Source organism: Dermacentor andersoni, chromosome 1 (assembly GCF_023375885.2).
Source record: "Dermacentor andersoni chromosome 1, qqDerAnde1_hic_scaffold, whole genome shotgun sequence".
NCBI lineage: Eukaryota > Metazoa > Arthropoda > Arachnida > Ixodida > Ixodidae > Dermacentor > Dermacentor andersoni.
Genome location: NC_092814.1, coordinates 298679399 through 298695945, shown reverse-complemented (window position 1 = coordinate 298695945; position 16547 = coordinate 298679399). Strand labels below are relative to the sequence as shown.

The following is a 16547-nucleotide window of genomic DNA, read 5'->3' as shown; positions in this document are numbered from 1 at the left end:
AGCCACGCATTCCCCATGTATCGGTGTATGCGTCCGTTTATTTTACTTTTAACAAATCCCTCAAACTTTGAGCCTTGGAGGTTTATGCATAACGACAAATCTTCTCCAAATGTCTATTTTCTGGTGTAGTAATGCGTGAATTGCAATATAAAAATGACTATACATAGTAGGTCCCGACTTTCATTTCCTCGTAACAGCGCGTCTTCCAAGTGCGTGAATATCTTTTCAGATTTTCGGATCCATAGACAATAACCTTAGCTTCACTACGTGTGCCCAGAAATCACCGAGCAGTTTTGCGCTGTACAATGTCGCTTTGTATTCAGGATAACGTGAGTCATTTCATGATACAATTTGTATGCGCGAGTGAACGAGGGCGTAAAAAGAAACAGACAAGTAGAGACGGCGCTCATGGAACATGGATTCAAACCAACTAGCCCGACAACGTGTTTTAAACCAAGTAAGTAATGGTTCTTTGCTGCGCTGCCATGTCGCGAGCACAGGCATCTAGGTCACTGTTGCGCTGTCCTAGTATAGTGTTGGGGAAAAAATAAAATACTGGTCCTAATATCCTAAAATGACGAAAATTCTAGTATCACCATCGCTATACTAGAAATCCCTAGTAAAGTTGTGGTGAAAATTCCGGTGCGCTGCGTGGTGGTAGAGCGGAGGACTGAACTAAATGTCCCAAACTTCCACCTGTTAATGCATAGAATACATTGAATTATTGCGCCTTCATTTGGATGCGGCAGCTGAAGAACGTAATCGAAGCCAGGAGTTTGCGCTTCGCACCAGCGTGGATTATATATGGAAGAAGCATGGGGAATCGAATTCGTGACCTTGAACCCCACTGTAGAGCACCACATATATGCCTATAGCCACCACGCTGCGTCTGCGCATTAAAAGTAAATCTTTATAGCGAAGAGAGACGACCCCTCTAGGCACGCACGTTAAATTACATATCAAAGTTTTTAAACATAAAGTGCACACACGGCTCCGAGGGCGTACATAGACAGCATTTTTCATGCTTTTGAACAACGACAACAACAGTGTTTTCTTTTTTTTTTTCACGCAACGTCCGGGTTTTTCAGGTGTTCCAGATAGCAGCGTGGCTTCTTGCCACCGCAAGTGGGCTCACCTGCATCTTCCTGAAGGCAGCATGGTACCGCACCAAAGACCCCACTACCGAGTTCGGCAAACTATGCATGGCCTTTTTTGATCGAATCCTGTGGTCCATTTTCCTCATCTGGATCACCCTCGCTTGTGCAACTGGAAGAGGAGGTAATGATGGGAGGACGCCTATTGTGCGCAATGTTCACGACAAATGAGTTATTTTTTTTAAGTGACGCTAGTATTGCGCTTATATATGCTCTGAAAGATGTGCGCTTGAAAGTACGCTCGAAAACACGAACAAGATACACATTGACATACACATTCGAGACAGCGCAGTGAAGTTTTTAGGTGAGAATGGTAGGTTTGATACGCTGGACAATGATTTATTCGTACATTCAGAAAGGCAACTAAAGGCATGTCTTAACCCATCCGAACCATCAAATTATGAAATTATATGGCGTTCACGAGAGTGGCATATAACATTCTTCATAAAAGTGGAAGTCAAGGAACCGCAGATAAGATTATGCACCTATATGTCCAAAATCAGTGCACACATAAATATTTTAAGGACTATGTGGTGAAAATGTTGAAAATGTGGTTTAAGCAGGTAACATGTTAAAAATTTTCAGAATCAATAAATTACCGAAGTACTGTTAATTAAACTTTGGAGAATGATAGAATATTCAAAAGCACTCCGTTTCAGAACTACTGAGCGTATCAAGAAACGTACTTCGTAAGACTACAGGGCGCCTGAGGAGCAACGCGCTGGAGAAATTGCGAAGTTGTCTGATTTTGTGGATGCCTTGAGAAATTATGAAATTGGTACTAATTGAAGTTATTCCCGATGGTTCCTGGAGGATTAAAACTTCATCAGTTCGATAACTACAAGGGGCATCGGGATGAAACTCCGTAAAACTAAAACGTGTGCTCCTAGAAACGTGTTTCGCAGTTTTGAAGCCTGCGTGTTTATATTGGCAGCGCTGTCGCGAACTTCTAAAGGGCTGTAAATTAAATTTTACGTTGTAGAATGGTAGCTGCGAGCAAAGCGGGTCTGTATATTTCTCCTTGAAACTTTGCCGATATGTGCGGGAGGCCCTCTGCGCTCATAGCAGCAATCGTTGAAAGTAGGATCCAACGATTACATCTATTAGATAACAATATTAAATAACATCTTAGCGAATTATAATCCTTACACTATTACAGAGGCCAACGCCGCCGCCACCGCAACAGGTGTTTTAGCATAAAAGGCTCATTTCTTCGCCGAGTCCCGTAGTTGATTATAGGCACATATTGTTGATGTGATAAAAAGTGTAAACACGCCGCATACGTCGAGCGCATGCATTCACCATTCAAGTGTATTTGTGAGTAAAATCCACTTAGCAAACAATGTTTTAACCGTGAAGCAAAACTGGTGGCAGCTGGAGGGTCCTATATATTTGCAGACTATTGCAACTGGTAATACTTGGATTCTCTTCGTTACCCGACAAACTGAGCAGGCTGTTCACGAAGCCAACATTAGAATGTCACTAACATAGAAGTTCGCCGGGCCTCTTCATCTCGAACGCTGCGTTGTTGAAGATAGGGTGTTATTCTATAGGTCTGCTGGAGTCCGCTAAATGCGGCGAGCATTATTTTGCCAAGGTCACATATACTCCGAAGGTTATTATTAAGGAATTTCAAGTCCTGAAATTGCGCTGTGGGCTGTAAGAGACGCCCTTAGTAGAGGGCTCCCGTATGGATGGAAGGATGGTGTATGCCGTTTTTGGTGGGATGCTTTGTTTGTTGTTTGTTTGATGTTTGTTGTTGGAATGTTGGATGCTATGAGCGTCGCCTTGCATATGGCGGCCACGAAGCTCTTTATTTGCTAATATTTTGCCTTATGTCTTACCTATCTTTTTTTAACGGACAAAACGTTCCCAGCATCAAGCTTCCTGAACTACGTAACACATGATGATAATAATGATTTACTGACATCCCCATTTCAGCGGAGCGGTCACAAATAGTCACCAAGTCTATATATGTTACCCCGTCGCCCCCAAGAGGAGATATTTAAGGTTTACTTATACACTACGCGCTGGGAGGAGGTCGCTGCAGTCGACCATCGACCCCATGACCCTGTGTTCAGCAGCAGAACGCGGTAGATAGAACGGTGGTCAAGTATCAGGATTGTCGTTGTTATTGAACCTCCAACATGGCACGTACCCACAACCGGCAATGGACCAAGAATCGAGCGGTTGGACGAAGCGCAATATAAAAAAAATTATGTTGTAAATACCGTACTGAACGGAAAAAGTAGAAAAGGGAAAAGCTTGAAACGAAATACTAGTGCGTAATTGAGTAATGAGAGGAGATGAGTGGATAATTAAAATAGATATAACGAGAATTAGCTCTATTCAACTAGCCAAGCTATGAAGAATTTGGTAGAAAAATAATAGTGACAGTAAAGAAAAAGGACATTAATATTGTGAAAGCTCTGTAGGTTCCAGCAAATTGTATGCAGCATTATATACATCCCTGTGGCTCCCGAGGCCACAAAGCAAAGGAAAATCGAACCAGTTACTCACGAACCAAGTTCACGAAGTGTACTTTCAAGGAGTTTTTTTCGGCGAATAAACAAACATCGGCAACAAAATAAATTGTAAGTAATGCATAAAATTTCAAATATTGAATGAAATGTATCCCAGATTTGCCATCGACGTTGTGATAGATGTAAGTGTTACTTTATTTGTTCTTTTTTTGTTTTTGTTTTTTGCGAAATTGTCAGGACTTGTAGCCACAGCAGTGGGTTGCATGCGAGGTGCATTCCGGCAACTTATGTGGCACACAAATGTTCAGTGCGGAGCTAAATTCTCGAAAACTGCGTGTCATAGATGAAGAGGTTAGTTTTGCAGCTATACATGGCGCTCTGCAGTAGTCGCCAGGAATTGTACGTATATATATATATATATATATATATATATATATATATATATATATATATATATATATATATATATATATATGGGGAGTCACAAAGCGAAGGGCGTTTTCAGAAAAGGTACATTTATTCGAATGATAGAAAACAGAAACATCCAATAATTTCCTACATAACCTGGCGGCACTTCAACAAATTTTGCCCAATGTTTCACAAGTTTTTTATTCCGGCGGAAAAACAAGTTTTTTGGTTCCACCTTTAACCAATTTTGCGCCGCATCAATGACTACTTCTGCATCGGTTGCAAATTTTCTTCCCCTGAGCGCTTTCCTTCAGTGGTCCAAACATGTGGAAATCGCTTGGAGCCAGGTCTGGACTGTATGGCGGGTGTTCCAGCAATTCGAATCCCATGGCAACTCCTTTATTGTTTCAGCCGTCCGTTTGGCAGAATGAGGAGGAAGATTATCTTGCTGCAGGATGACACATTTTCGCAGTTTTCCACGACGTTTGGATCTGATTGCAGGTTTCAATTTAGCTCGCAACACATCACAATAGCTTTCAGTATTGACAGTTTTGCCTCTTGGGGTGAAATGAATGGCTACCACACCTTCCACGTCCCAGAATAGTGTTAGAATAATGTTACCAGCTGATGGTTGACGTTTAAACGTCTTAACTTCTGGTGATGATGAGTGCTTCCAAACTATGCTCGCAGACTTACTTCCCGTTTCGTGATGATGTACCCCCGTTTCTTCTACAGCAACAATATGCTGTAAAAATCCATCTCCCTCTTGGCGATAACGGCCCAAATGTTCACACGAGATGTGCAACCTTTGTGCCTTATGCTGCGCTGACAATCTTTTCGGGACCCACCTTGCACACACTTTCCCAAAATTTAGCCTGTCGTGTAAGATGGAATACGTTGAACCATGACTGATATGTAAGGAATTGGCGAGTTCGTCCATCACCATACCCTCAACGACTGTCACATTGTCCTCATGTGTTGACGTTGATGGCCTGCCCGATCTTTCCTCGGCATATAAAGAAACTCTTCCCTGTTTGAAACGCTCTATCCATTCCTAGATCTTACTTCGCGATAAACAACTGTCACCATACTGCGCTTGCATTCGACAAACCATTTGCGCAGGTTTAACACCTTCCGCAAACTAAAAGCGAATCACTGCCCTCAATTCCTCCTTGGGGTAGATCGACAATGGAGCTGCCATGTTTAACGGTCTGTTACACTCTAAGGTCTAACGCAGGAATAAGAGTGATAGGTGGCATAGAAGTGTTGCATACGACAATAATTCAGCGGTGGATACTAGCAGTGTTACTAAACTCTAGTGCGAGAAATTGCAAAAGTCCCTGTCATGTCTGACTTCCCCTCGTATATATTTATTTACTTAATTATTTATTCATTTAGAATATGCACTATTTCATTACCTAAATCATATTAACTCACTGATCGTGTCACTCATGCCGTAAATTTAATACAATGTCAACATACAGTGATGCCATAAAAATCATAAAGGAAATAATTTTTTATGTAATCATATTCTTAAGTAAAGGTGAGGGTTCAATGCTGCAATGAGCTTCATGTTATCATGTTGTAGAGTGACAGTGAGGAACCAAGCGCTGCGAGAATTTTAAGCTGAGAATGAAAATCTTCACTGGGGCGAAATTGCGCCCACATGCATGGACAAGCAACACTCGATGGTCACAACAGTTGTGGCGAGCACAATCCCCGTAGTCGAAATCTGACCTACTGGTCACGTGTGTCCGCTATTTATACATGTAGCATCGCAGTTACATTAAAGAGCAATAACCGGTGCTCGCTTGCATTCGAGAAGACACGACGGTACAACGCGGTTCGCGACATGCGCCGAATCTGATTGGACATTTCTGTTTTAATTAAATTCTGCGGTTTCACGTGTCAAAACCATCATGTTATTATGAAGCACGTCATAGTGAAGGACTCCGGAATAATTTTTTCCACCTGGGGTTCTTTAAAGTGCACCCAATACGTGGTACACAGGCGTATTTCATCTTGGCCCCAGCGAAATAAGGACGTCGTGGCCGTGATTTGACCCCCGACCTCGTGCTTCAACGTGCAACGCGAAAGCGAATACGCAACCACGGCGAGCGTCTGGCTATTGACCGGTAGGCAACGTCTGCGAAATTTCGGATAAAAAAGGCGCTTTTTGCGCAGGGGCGTAACTTGATAACGGCGATTATCTGGTGAAAAACGGTCAGCGGTTAAATGCAAAGGAATGTACCTGTGGCAATATCCTTAATAAACAAAAAGGTGGGAAGATGTGGGAAGAACTGCCGGTGGTAGCCCAACCAACAGCCTCCACATCAAGGCTGTTTCACGTGCTGCGGCAGGAGCTAAAAAAAGTTCGGTGCAGCCGCGTTGCAGTGTGATTTTTACAGGGTTCATTTCACACGACTGCGATTTCAACAATGCCGCTGGTGTGACGCCCAGGCTTGATTGCTGCGAGATTATGTGGCATACACTGCATAATTTTTCAAATTTAATGGAGAAACCAGTGCATTGTGAGATTACTGAATTGTTTTTAATGGAGTAAGAAATACGCTAGTTTTGTAACTTAAAAACGCTTTCAAGTTCAAATTTGCTTTGGAGTGGGCAACAGCAGTTCCAGCAGTTGGGTCACATGGTAGACCTAAACAGCTGTTCACAGCTGTTCGTTTAGTGCTCTTTGCTGCCTCCCGTGTCTTCTACGTCGGTGTCGTTCTGCCTGCGCTACAACAAATTACGAGAGGTGCTCTCAACGAGCCCATATAACTATCCTCATCGCATATGCAGTATTCGAAGTTCGTCTGCTGCGAAGCCGTCCTGTCAGTGCAGAGAGACCATCGAACTCCGCGTGCTTAGCGTCAGCTTCCGGAGAAATTATGTGTGCATATTGTTCGTAATTGTGCATGACCGGTGCCTGCAGCAAGCACCAACCCGGAAGCTCACATCTGCCCCAGCAGTAAGCCGCAAATGATCTGTGTGTGATTAGTCAACGTGGAACGGAGTTTGTATTGTGAAATTCAATCCATCCTTGGCGCTAGCCTGGTTCGTCCAACGGAGTGCATGTACTATAATTATCTAAAACGTCCGCTCTGAATATTTCCAAATGAGCAAAAGCCGACACCACAAATCGCATAGGAGCATCAGTCAGTTTTGCGCGTAGCATTATTTCATTCTTACAGATATGGGCATTATCGGCTTTCTCGTGTTGCGTCTCGAGCTGCCATTATGCAGCGAATCTCTATCGATAAGCTTAAATGAATATGCTGCAGTACGTTGTGCTGGGGCGTAACCCCAGGGCAATCATTAAATACGTTGATAGGAGTACAATCGTTTTATTTATTTATTTATTTATTTATTTACATATACTGCACCCCGATATAGGGCTATAGCAGGAGTGCGAACATTATACGTTACTATACATTACACATTAAAAAACACAGATATACATAAATAGATGAATGATCAAAAAGAAGTGCTTTACATATTAGCGAAGCGCCTACCAGTGGTAGCTATAAAATATTTTAGTGATATTGAACGAATGTTACAGGGTAGAGAATTCCAAACCTCTATCGTATGTGGAAAAAAAACTGTAATTGAGTGTATTAGTACAGGCATAAATAGGTGTTATGTCCAAGGCGTGAGAGCTACGGGTATAACATGCATTACCAAATGTGATATGGTTAAAATCGAAAAAACCTGATATGGAAATGGCTCAATGTCCAAAGATTGTTCATCCGGTGTTGTTGAGAAACGGTGGCTGTAATTCTGACAAATGAAACGGATAGATTTTTGTTGAATGTTATTGAGAGAGCTTATTTCACATTGTTTGTAGGGGAACCAAACGACAGATGCAAATTCTAGAATAGGGCGAATTAACGTTTTATATAATAGCAGTTTAGTATCGCGGGAGGTCTTAGCTAAAGTGCGGCGCAAATAACCCAATCTTCTTAGGGCTTTTCCGTTTACATATTGAATATGTTTTGACCAAGAAAGACGTTCTGTTAGAATGACACCTCTGTATTTATATTGAGGCTTTCTTTTAAGTTGAATGCCATCCAGAGAATAATCTAACGAGATGGGGCTCTGCCTATTGGCAAATGACATCACGACTGTTTTACTTCAGTTGATGTTCATTTGCCACCTTTTGCACCATGCGAAGAAAGACATAAGGGATCGGGCAAGATGGTGGTCGTCATCAATGGAGTTAATGGATTCGTATAGAAGACGTAGTCATCTGCATAAAGTCTGATTTAGTTTAGGTACTACGAGGTAATTCATTGATGTATATTAGAAATAATCAAGGGCCTAATACGGATCCCTGAGGAACGCCTGACGTAACGTCGACAGGAGTTGAGCCACTGAGTTAAAAGAAACTAATTGCGAGCGATAACGAAGAAAACTGGCTATCCAAGAAATAAGGCGGGGATTATTGAATATGGCGTTTAATTTTAGCAGTAGTTTAGAACGAATCACAGAGTCAAACCCTTTAGAGAAGTCAGTGAAGATGGCATCCACTTGATTACCTATGCCTAGGTAAGAACCGATATCATGAAAAAATCGAGTGATTGCATTAAAATGCTATAACCACGACGGAAAACATGCTGGGGCTGATGTTAGAACATCATCAAAGTGAAGGAATTCGATTATATGTTTGTGAATAATTTGCACGAATAATATCATCTTGCATAACTGGGGTGTGAGAGATATCGGCCTGTAATTCAACAGAAGTTGTTTATCACATGATATATACAAAGGCAGGACTTTGGCTGTTTTCCATTTAGTTGGTACTTCACCAGAGTCTAAGGATATCCGAAAAATTACAGTAAGGTGCTCAGCTGTCCACAGGGAGTATCTTACAAGAATTCCAGATACCATCTGAATCGGTGCACTTTTTAGTGTCGAGATTCAAGATTAGGTTTAAGACACCATCATAACTTATTACGATATCACCTAACTACAAAATTACAAATTACAAAATAGAGCGCTAAAATTTTTTACGCCATTAGCCTAGGCCTCGGTGCCGTCCTAGTCCAGAGGAAAGACGCACTTGAACGGGTGATAGCATACGCTAGCCGTTCGCTCTCAAAAGCGGAAGTCAAAAATTCTACGACCGCAAAGAAATGCCTCGCCATCATATTGGCTACGGAAAAATTCCGCCCTTACTTATATCGCAGGCAGTTCAATGTTGTCTCCGACCATCACGCGTTGTATTGGCTGGCGAACATAAAAGACCCTTCAGGACCCGTGGTGCGGTGATACCTCAGACTGCAAGAATATGATATCACTGTAATCTACAAGTGCAATCTCAAACTAGGCGCTCGACTGGCAGATCAGATTTTCAACCATCGCCCACTGTGTTCGCCGCTGTCCCTGTGCTTTAAGTGTAGCCTGTTTTTGTAGGCAGAAGTTCGCCCAATAAATGTTTTGTCATTCACAGTATAGCTACTGGGTTGCTTGCCGTCACTACTACGTGACAATACAGACAATAGAAGCATGCTTTAGTACAAGTACAGAGTGAACACACATGTCTAGACTCCTTGAGTGGCCGGCTGCGGATTGCACCGGCGTCTGTAGCTGTTACCTCGGGGTAGCTGCTAGGTTTCCGGTATGTTTACCCTATATCACATGGCTCCGGCAAGCAACATGGCCATGCGTTGCCTCATTGCAGTGTCGGCCTGTGCTTTTTTGCAATATATGGCGGCAAACTCGGCCGAAGTGAGATTCCATCTGTACATTCATTTAGCATTCGTGCTCATCTTATTATGCACACCTGTTTGTATCGTGTTCTGATGGTTATACTTGCAGTGATGTAAGCGTTTATTGGTGTATTCTACGACACTCATTTACGCAACATTGTGTTGAAAGGTACAATGTATGGTCACCCCGTAATGGCCAAGATAGGTAATAGTATCGACAAAAATATGATGCAGGTCACATTCACTAGTTGCAATCTACTTGAGGCGAAGCTTTCATGCAAAGGTCAGTTAAATTCTATAGAACTAACTGCACTGTGTATAGCTTTTCTTATTTTCATCCGATGTAACACGGACTCCAGAGCAATGTTTGCTTATGTAGCGCGCAGGTCACAAGTTTAATGTCATGGAATGAAGTGTCGTAAACTCGAGTCAGCTCACTAAGTCTTGAACCGAACCATGAGGCTGAGTTCGTGTGAACCTGGCTGAGTGAAATTTTGGTGAATATGAGACGGAGCACGTTCGGCTGAGTACAAGTTTGGCTGAGTCTGAGTCCGAGTCTACGTAAGCTGGCCTGATTAAAATATTGGGGAGTTTGCACACGCATGCCATTAGATCACACTATGGAATAAATCAACAAGCAGATGTTTTTTACAATGTAGTAAAAAGAATAAATGTATTCTTGCGCAATGCGGAATAACGGACGGAAGAAGAAGGAGGTGCCAGAAAGAATGCCAGAAAGGACAACTCTCGTTCTTTCTTCCGTCTCTTCTTTTTTTTCGTATGTTATTTTACGTTGCGCCACATTGCCTTTCTTATCTATGCACCAACTCACCCAGCACAGTACCCGACTTGAGTAAAAAGAAGATTTCGATACACAAATTTCATACTGTAATTGTATATCTAGTAAGTTTCGTTTTACATTAATTATCGAGGCAGTAATGACAGGATATGGCTATACGGGTTTATGTAGTAAGAACTGTAATTGCATACTTATAAGAAACTCTGCTTCTCCATTGCTGGGCATTGCTTATGCATTGTGGTACGTCTGCGCAGTTGATTATCTGTGGAAGTGCAAGCTCAGTGCGCACGTAAAATTCGCGGGAATGGATGCAACTGGCTAACTTCACTGCACGATCTTGATTTGCGTTTGTTTAATGTGTTACCTACTGTTTAGAAATGCAAGGTGCTTCACTCCTATCTACCTTGTTGCATGTATTGTACAGGAGCTAGAGAGGGAGAAGCAAGGAAAGGCAGGGAATGTTTACGGAGAGGTAGTGTGTTAGAGTATCACAGTAATGTTACTAGCACCATAAAAAAAAATTCCATGCACAAAAGTGCATTGGTGGCAAATGGTGGCGGGTATTGTACAACGTTGAAACTTCGAATACTATGCTGTCATGTCATATGCTTTTGACAAAGCATTTTGTGGTAGTTACATATTCTTTATATTTCTCTATTCCTAAAAGCATGCCCCGCTACAACGGTGACATTTTCCTATATCGCGAACCTGCGACCGAAATCTCACTTCGATGCGATGAAAGTCGCATCATGTGAAACATACTTCACGCTTGCGATGCTCTACTTCCCATAATCACGGATTGGTGGGCGTGCCGCTATCGCTGCTATGAGTGTGAGTGGCTCTCGCTAAACCTCTAAGAGCTAGGCTAAAAACACATCTACACTACGCACAATGATAGTGTATGAATGGACAGCCCCATCGCCGTAGCTCAGCATTTCTCAAGTGCCATGCTTTCATTGCGACTTTGTCTTCGTCTTTTGCCGTCGTTTCCAGAGTTATTTTTCTTCTCACTTATTAAGGATTTGAAGGTTATAGTAGCATTTAGCATTATATTTAAGTATACATAAAGCAAGAATAGAGTTAAGCTCCCTCACGCTTCACTTGCCTTCATTGTTTATTTGGTGCTATGATTATCTCTATAGAGCCGCGGTTATTTTATTGTCAGTTAACGCGTCTGCCCATATAGGGGCTCTCGTTAGTCGCCTACCTTTCAAAAAGTGCCCCCGATGCAGCCAGTCCTGACCGGCTGACGCCATTTTCAGCTTCGACAACCCTGCATCGTTTTCATGAGAGCAGACGTGCTCTTTCAGTGCGCGTGGGCATAAGTGGGAGCCAAGGGCCGCACATCCATGGGCGCTTGCTTGCGATTGCAAACCAGTATTAATTACGCAAACCACGTTGGGCCAAGACGACTTCCTTTGGTGATGGTAATCTACCGCCACAGGGGTATACAAGTTGATCAGGATCTAAAAGAGGCGACGATAATTTGTCCCCGCTTCCTGGAGGCTATCGCCCATTGTTTCTTTATTTTTTTATTGTTTGAAATTCGCGAAGGCCAGACGCATTTTCTTACAACTGGTCCTTCCCGTTCTTATTGCTAGAGTGCAGCTGCACGTGAAAAGGGAATTGGTTACAGCCATGGTACTCTGCTGTGCTATCACGAGCTATACACCCAGAACCAACGGCTGTTTTATGTTTTGTTTTATTCATGCTTTTTTTACCGTAACTCGAAGACAGCAAGAAGCTTACCTGTATGTTTCGGGAAACTCTAACGTGTTCAATTCTTAATCGGTATGCAGCTTCGGTTAAATTCATCCCTCTAATTTGCGCGGGAATGCTTTGTGATTCTTTTCTATTTTTTTAATAACCCCCTCAACTTCTGGATAGCCACGACGCGCTTGCAGAGTGTCTTACATTGGTACGCTGCGCCCGTTCTCTATAACAATGAAATATTCTGCCGTCGTGCTTCACTGGGAAAATGACGCCGCCATGTTTTACTTATAGTACGATAGTTGTATATGCGGCTTGACGATTCTTGGTGTCAGGAGTCCGCTGCGGCTATTGCAGGAAACAAGTTTTAAAAAAAGAATGCCTGCTTCTTTCTGGTACGCGCGAAAAGACCGCGACGGGATGTGCTAAATAGAAGCAGTGCCACGAGCTTGTGATAATGCTTTACGCCGCCTCCGCGAATTGTGATCACCGCCACTTTAGAAGCAGCGCGTAAATCTCGACTCACTGGCATATGTAATTACAGTAAAGCACAAGCACATAAAAAGTGCTGAATAAAGCTTTTTCTTACCGATGTTCTCCGTCTTGTGAGCTTGGATTATAGTACATGGACAACAAGAATTTGTTGTAAACAACTACAAACGTAGCATAGCAACTGTGAACCAGAATTGCCAAAGGCTTACTCAGGTCTATGGAGAGTTTGTTTATATTTTGTTTTTCTCACCACGCAGGCTTCCTGTGCACGTTCCTGTCATGGAGTGCATTCCCGCCCCTCAGCAGGCTGGCCTTCGGCGTGTACATTGTCCACTTTCCCTTCGCACAGCTCACGATGCACATATCGCGGGAACGGCTGCACTACTCGCATTTCTTCATTGTAAGTGAACAGGGGCAAAGACATCGTTAGTTTTCGTTAGCTTCAGGCGGAAGCAATATGCCACGGTTTGGTAGTAGTATCTATAATTATTCATATAAAATACGCATCTGCTACAACCCACACACTGACTCCGCTCTCTGCAGCTGAGATCTGCAGCTAAGGCTAGTGTCAGCCAATCGGCGACGAGAGCCGGCTGCGTTTTCCAGAGAAGGGAGGAGCGTATCGCCCATTGTGCACCACTGTGCACCAACGCATCGGTGGCGCATCCATTCAGTCAGCGTCACGCATACAGGGATTACAGGCGGACAGTGAAGGAACCTTGTGTTCTCGTTTGCTTTTTCTTTATTTTTCAGCTAAGCCCGGCGCACCTACCGCCTTCTCTAGCGTTCATACAATACTCAGAATTGCACTATGTGACACTGATATTCCAGCATTTGTTTGATCTTTCGGGCCGCTAAGAAAATAACAAACCCTGTATATGAAACAGTATGGAAACCCACTTTTTGTTTGTTGACGTAAAACGTCTAGACAAATCCTGACAATTTCGATGGGGGTAAAGTGCGAAAACACCCATGTACTTAGGTTTAGATGCATGTAAAGAACCCCAGGTGATCGAAAATCCTTGCTGAAACTGATGTAAGAAAAATTTGAAGGCCCAATCCACTCTGTGATGGTGGATTGCCAGCGATGCTGTTGCCATCCACTTAACCTGTTCTAGTCTAACGAATGAAATGAGTACCCCGTAAAATGCAGTGTGTAACCATTTATTGCACAACGACATTCACGACGGCTTTATGATCGCTGTGGTATACACTGAGGTTTTCGGTTTTGACAGTTGCCATGTTCTTCGCCGACGTTAGGTCGGCACACGAGTCACGGATGGTGGTTGGCAGTTTCTTTTCTGTGTAACACTTTAGTACAAACTCTTCGAAGACAAAGTCTACGAACCACTTGTTTTCCTGTTTCGAAATGTCGACGTTAAAGTCCCCCACGATGACGAAAGGAGTAGTGTTTTCTCTCGCCAACACCGCGAAGTGCGTTCGCATGAACCGCTGTAGTCGGCCTTGGAAGTGCTCGACAATATGTACACGGAAAAGGCGACGATTCCGTCGAGGGTTTTCACGGCACACACATCACCGCAGTCGACCGGGTCAGACTTAAACATGTACGCGGTCACGCACGCTTCTTTCCTTGCGTAGACGGCGACTCGGGCAGAGCGGTTGTCAATTCGTTTCGCGACCGTTATTCCAACGTAGCCGGTCTCTTGGGCGTCTATGTCCCTCCACGTCTCCGAGAGACACAGCACCTGAACCTCGTTGAGTACGAAGTCATGCATTATATCTTTGGAGTGAAGACCTAGCGATCTCACGTTGAGAGAGGCAAGCGAGATCGAGAGCGGTTCCCGCAACATGGAGCCCACTAAAGAATCGCCAGTTATAAACAGCTTCGCCGTAAAACATGTTATAGCGTTATCACTTTCGCCTTTGCAACCATAGTACCCACCTACCTTATTTGGGTATCGTCGTGTAGACGATATAAGCCACTACTGGATCATGCATACATTGCGTGCGCAGATGGTACAGTTGTCGCGCCACGCGAGGCGCCTTTGGAGCTAAAGTTTGTCTCACGCGCGCCGCTCAGAGAGGCGTAGCTGGGCCGTGCGTTTGTCCATCGGAGCAGGAATGGTCGTGTTTAAAAGAGCTCACTATGCCATAGTAGGTATAAACTATCAAACCCAAACTGATCTTAACTCAGCAGTTGTAAGGCCTACAAACTCGCTATGTGTTGTAAAATTTTCATGCTTGCACGGTGGTTCACGATATGTGACGTAGCGCTATGATATTCATTCCTCGCCTGTGTTACTTGTGTTGTCCACAGGACATGTACTCCTTTCTGGTGAAAACGCTTACAGTGGGCGAAGAAAGGGCTGTTTGAATAAACATTTGGTTAACATAGTTTGGTAAACTCTATGTTTAAGAGTCTTTATTTTCTGATGCACTTTCTTCTATGCTGTTCTTCTTGCAGGTTTCTTTCTACTTCAGTGTACTCGTTTGGAGCTTCCTGCTCGGCTACTTCATGTTCATTTTCTGCGAAGCTCCAACGGGCAGATTGGACAAACTCATCTTCGAGGTTCGACGTGCGACAAAAGAGAAAGAACTCAAGGACGAAGTTCCCAATGCCAACGGTGCTGAAGGGAAGATGTCGCAATTGGTCCACAAGTTACGAGATTCCAAAGAGGAGTTTGTGCAACACAGCAGCGGCAAAGAGGCCTTCAGTGGCTTGAATAACGACGAGGGCAAGCCCACAAGCTCTTATGTATAACGTCAGTACCAAAGGCCGCTAATTTGTGTCAAGCTTTTTTTTATTTTCCAAATCGCTGAATCCTCTTCTATAGATGTTCTATGGGCACTGCAAAAATACTTTATTCTCGCGTCATTCGGCGTAGAAGGGGGTTCGAGGAATGTGCGCTTGTTGATGTATTTGTAAGACTGGCCTCCTTTAGTTTCTGTATGTGAAAGGTGGTGACGGCACTACATCTGTCTGGGCAGTTTTAACAATTTCATTACGGAAAGCAAGCAAAATAAATTATTACTATTAAGGTACACCTGTCATATACGTATTCGATCGAGGTGTCGTGCTCCTTTTCTTGTGTCTGTTTCTCTAAGTTAGCTGACTGCCCAAAGACGGAAATGAAGTGGCACACAATGTTGACATCCTTAGTTGCCTTCACGAAACTTGCCAAGGTTGACGACTGGGCGTGTTGGTATAGCATATTAGAGGTTGTATTGCGCAACATTTTTACGAGACACACAGAAGAGACACACACCACAGAGCGCTACTTGCAACTATCGTTTTATTCCCTTGTCAGTGGAATAAATACAGGAAGATACTCAGGGGGGAGGGCGGTAGGGACCAAAAATTAAACAAGAAACAAAAATAGTTTTGACGAACATTGCCATCTACCAATGCCAAGCCGGCTTTGTCACGTGATCGTTTTTGATGCACTCGACATCACACAAAAAAGACCAGGATACGAAATTTAAGATTAGCTCTTGAGGAAATCTAATTCCTTTGCACTAAGGGATACTGAAGGCGTGCTCACGCACATACTTCCCAAACGCGCAATCTCAGCGGCTTCGATTATCTCCCTTGTGATTTGGCTGACATCTTTGCTCACAATCTTACAACTCTGAAAGAGTGGCCGACATCCGCAATCTCTACAATGTATCCCAAGGTGTCCGGTGACTGTCCTTGAAACGTTATAATCATGTTCCTTTAATCTTTCGTTTAAACATCGTCCAGTCTGTCCGATGTACTTTCTGCCGCACTGAAGTGGAATGGAATATACCACTCCCTCAGTGCAGTCGACGAACTTCTTTCTGTGTTGTG

General features: G+C 43.4%; 1 protein-coding gene across 1 annotated transcript; it reads left to right on the top strand.

The window, feature by feature from the left end:
* The first annotated feature begins 280 nt into the window (after positions 1-280).
* On the top strand, positions 281-15777 carry LOC129380977 (nose resistant to fluoxetine protein 6-like). The gene is made up of 4 exons (XM_055063326.1): positions 281-457; positions 1089-1278; positions 13015-13157; positions 15183-15777. Exons 1-4 carry the CDS (start codon positions 416-418, stop codon positions 15477-15479), a joined length of 672 nt encoding a protein of 223 aa, XP_054919301.1. The 5' UTR covers positions 281-415; the 3' UTR covers positions 15480-15777.
* The last annotated feature ends 770 nt before the right edge of the window (positions 15778-16547 follow it).

Bases quoted from the DNA above. Each gene is read 5' to 3' on its own strand.
- LOC129380977 (XM_055063326.1), top strand. From the start codon at position 416: ATGGATTCAAACCAACTAGCCCGACAACGTGTTTTAAACCAA. The intron at 458-1,088 runs GTAAGTAATGGT...CGGGTTTTTCAG, and splicing joins GACAACGTGTTTTAAACCAA to GTGTTCCAGATAGCAGCGTG. The intron at 1,279-13,014 runs GTAATGATGGGA...CTCACCACGCAG, and splicing joins TTGTGCAACTGGAAGAGGAG to GCTTCCTGTGCACGTTCCTG.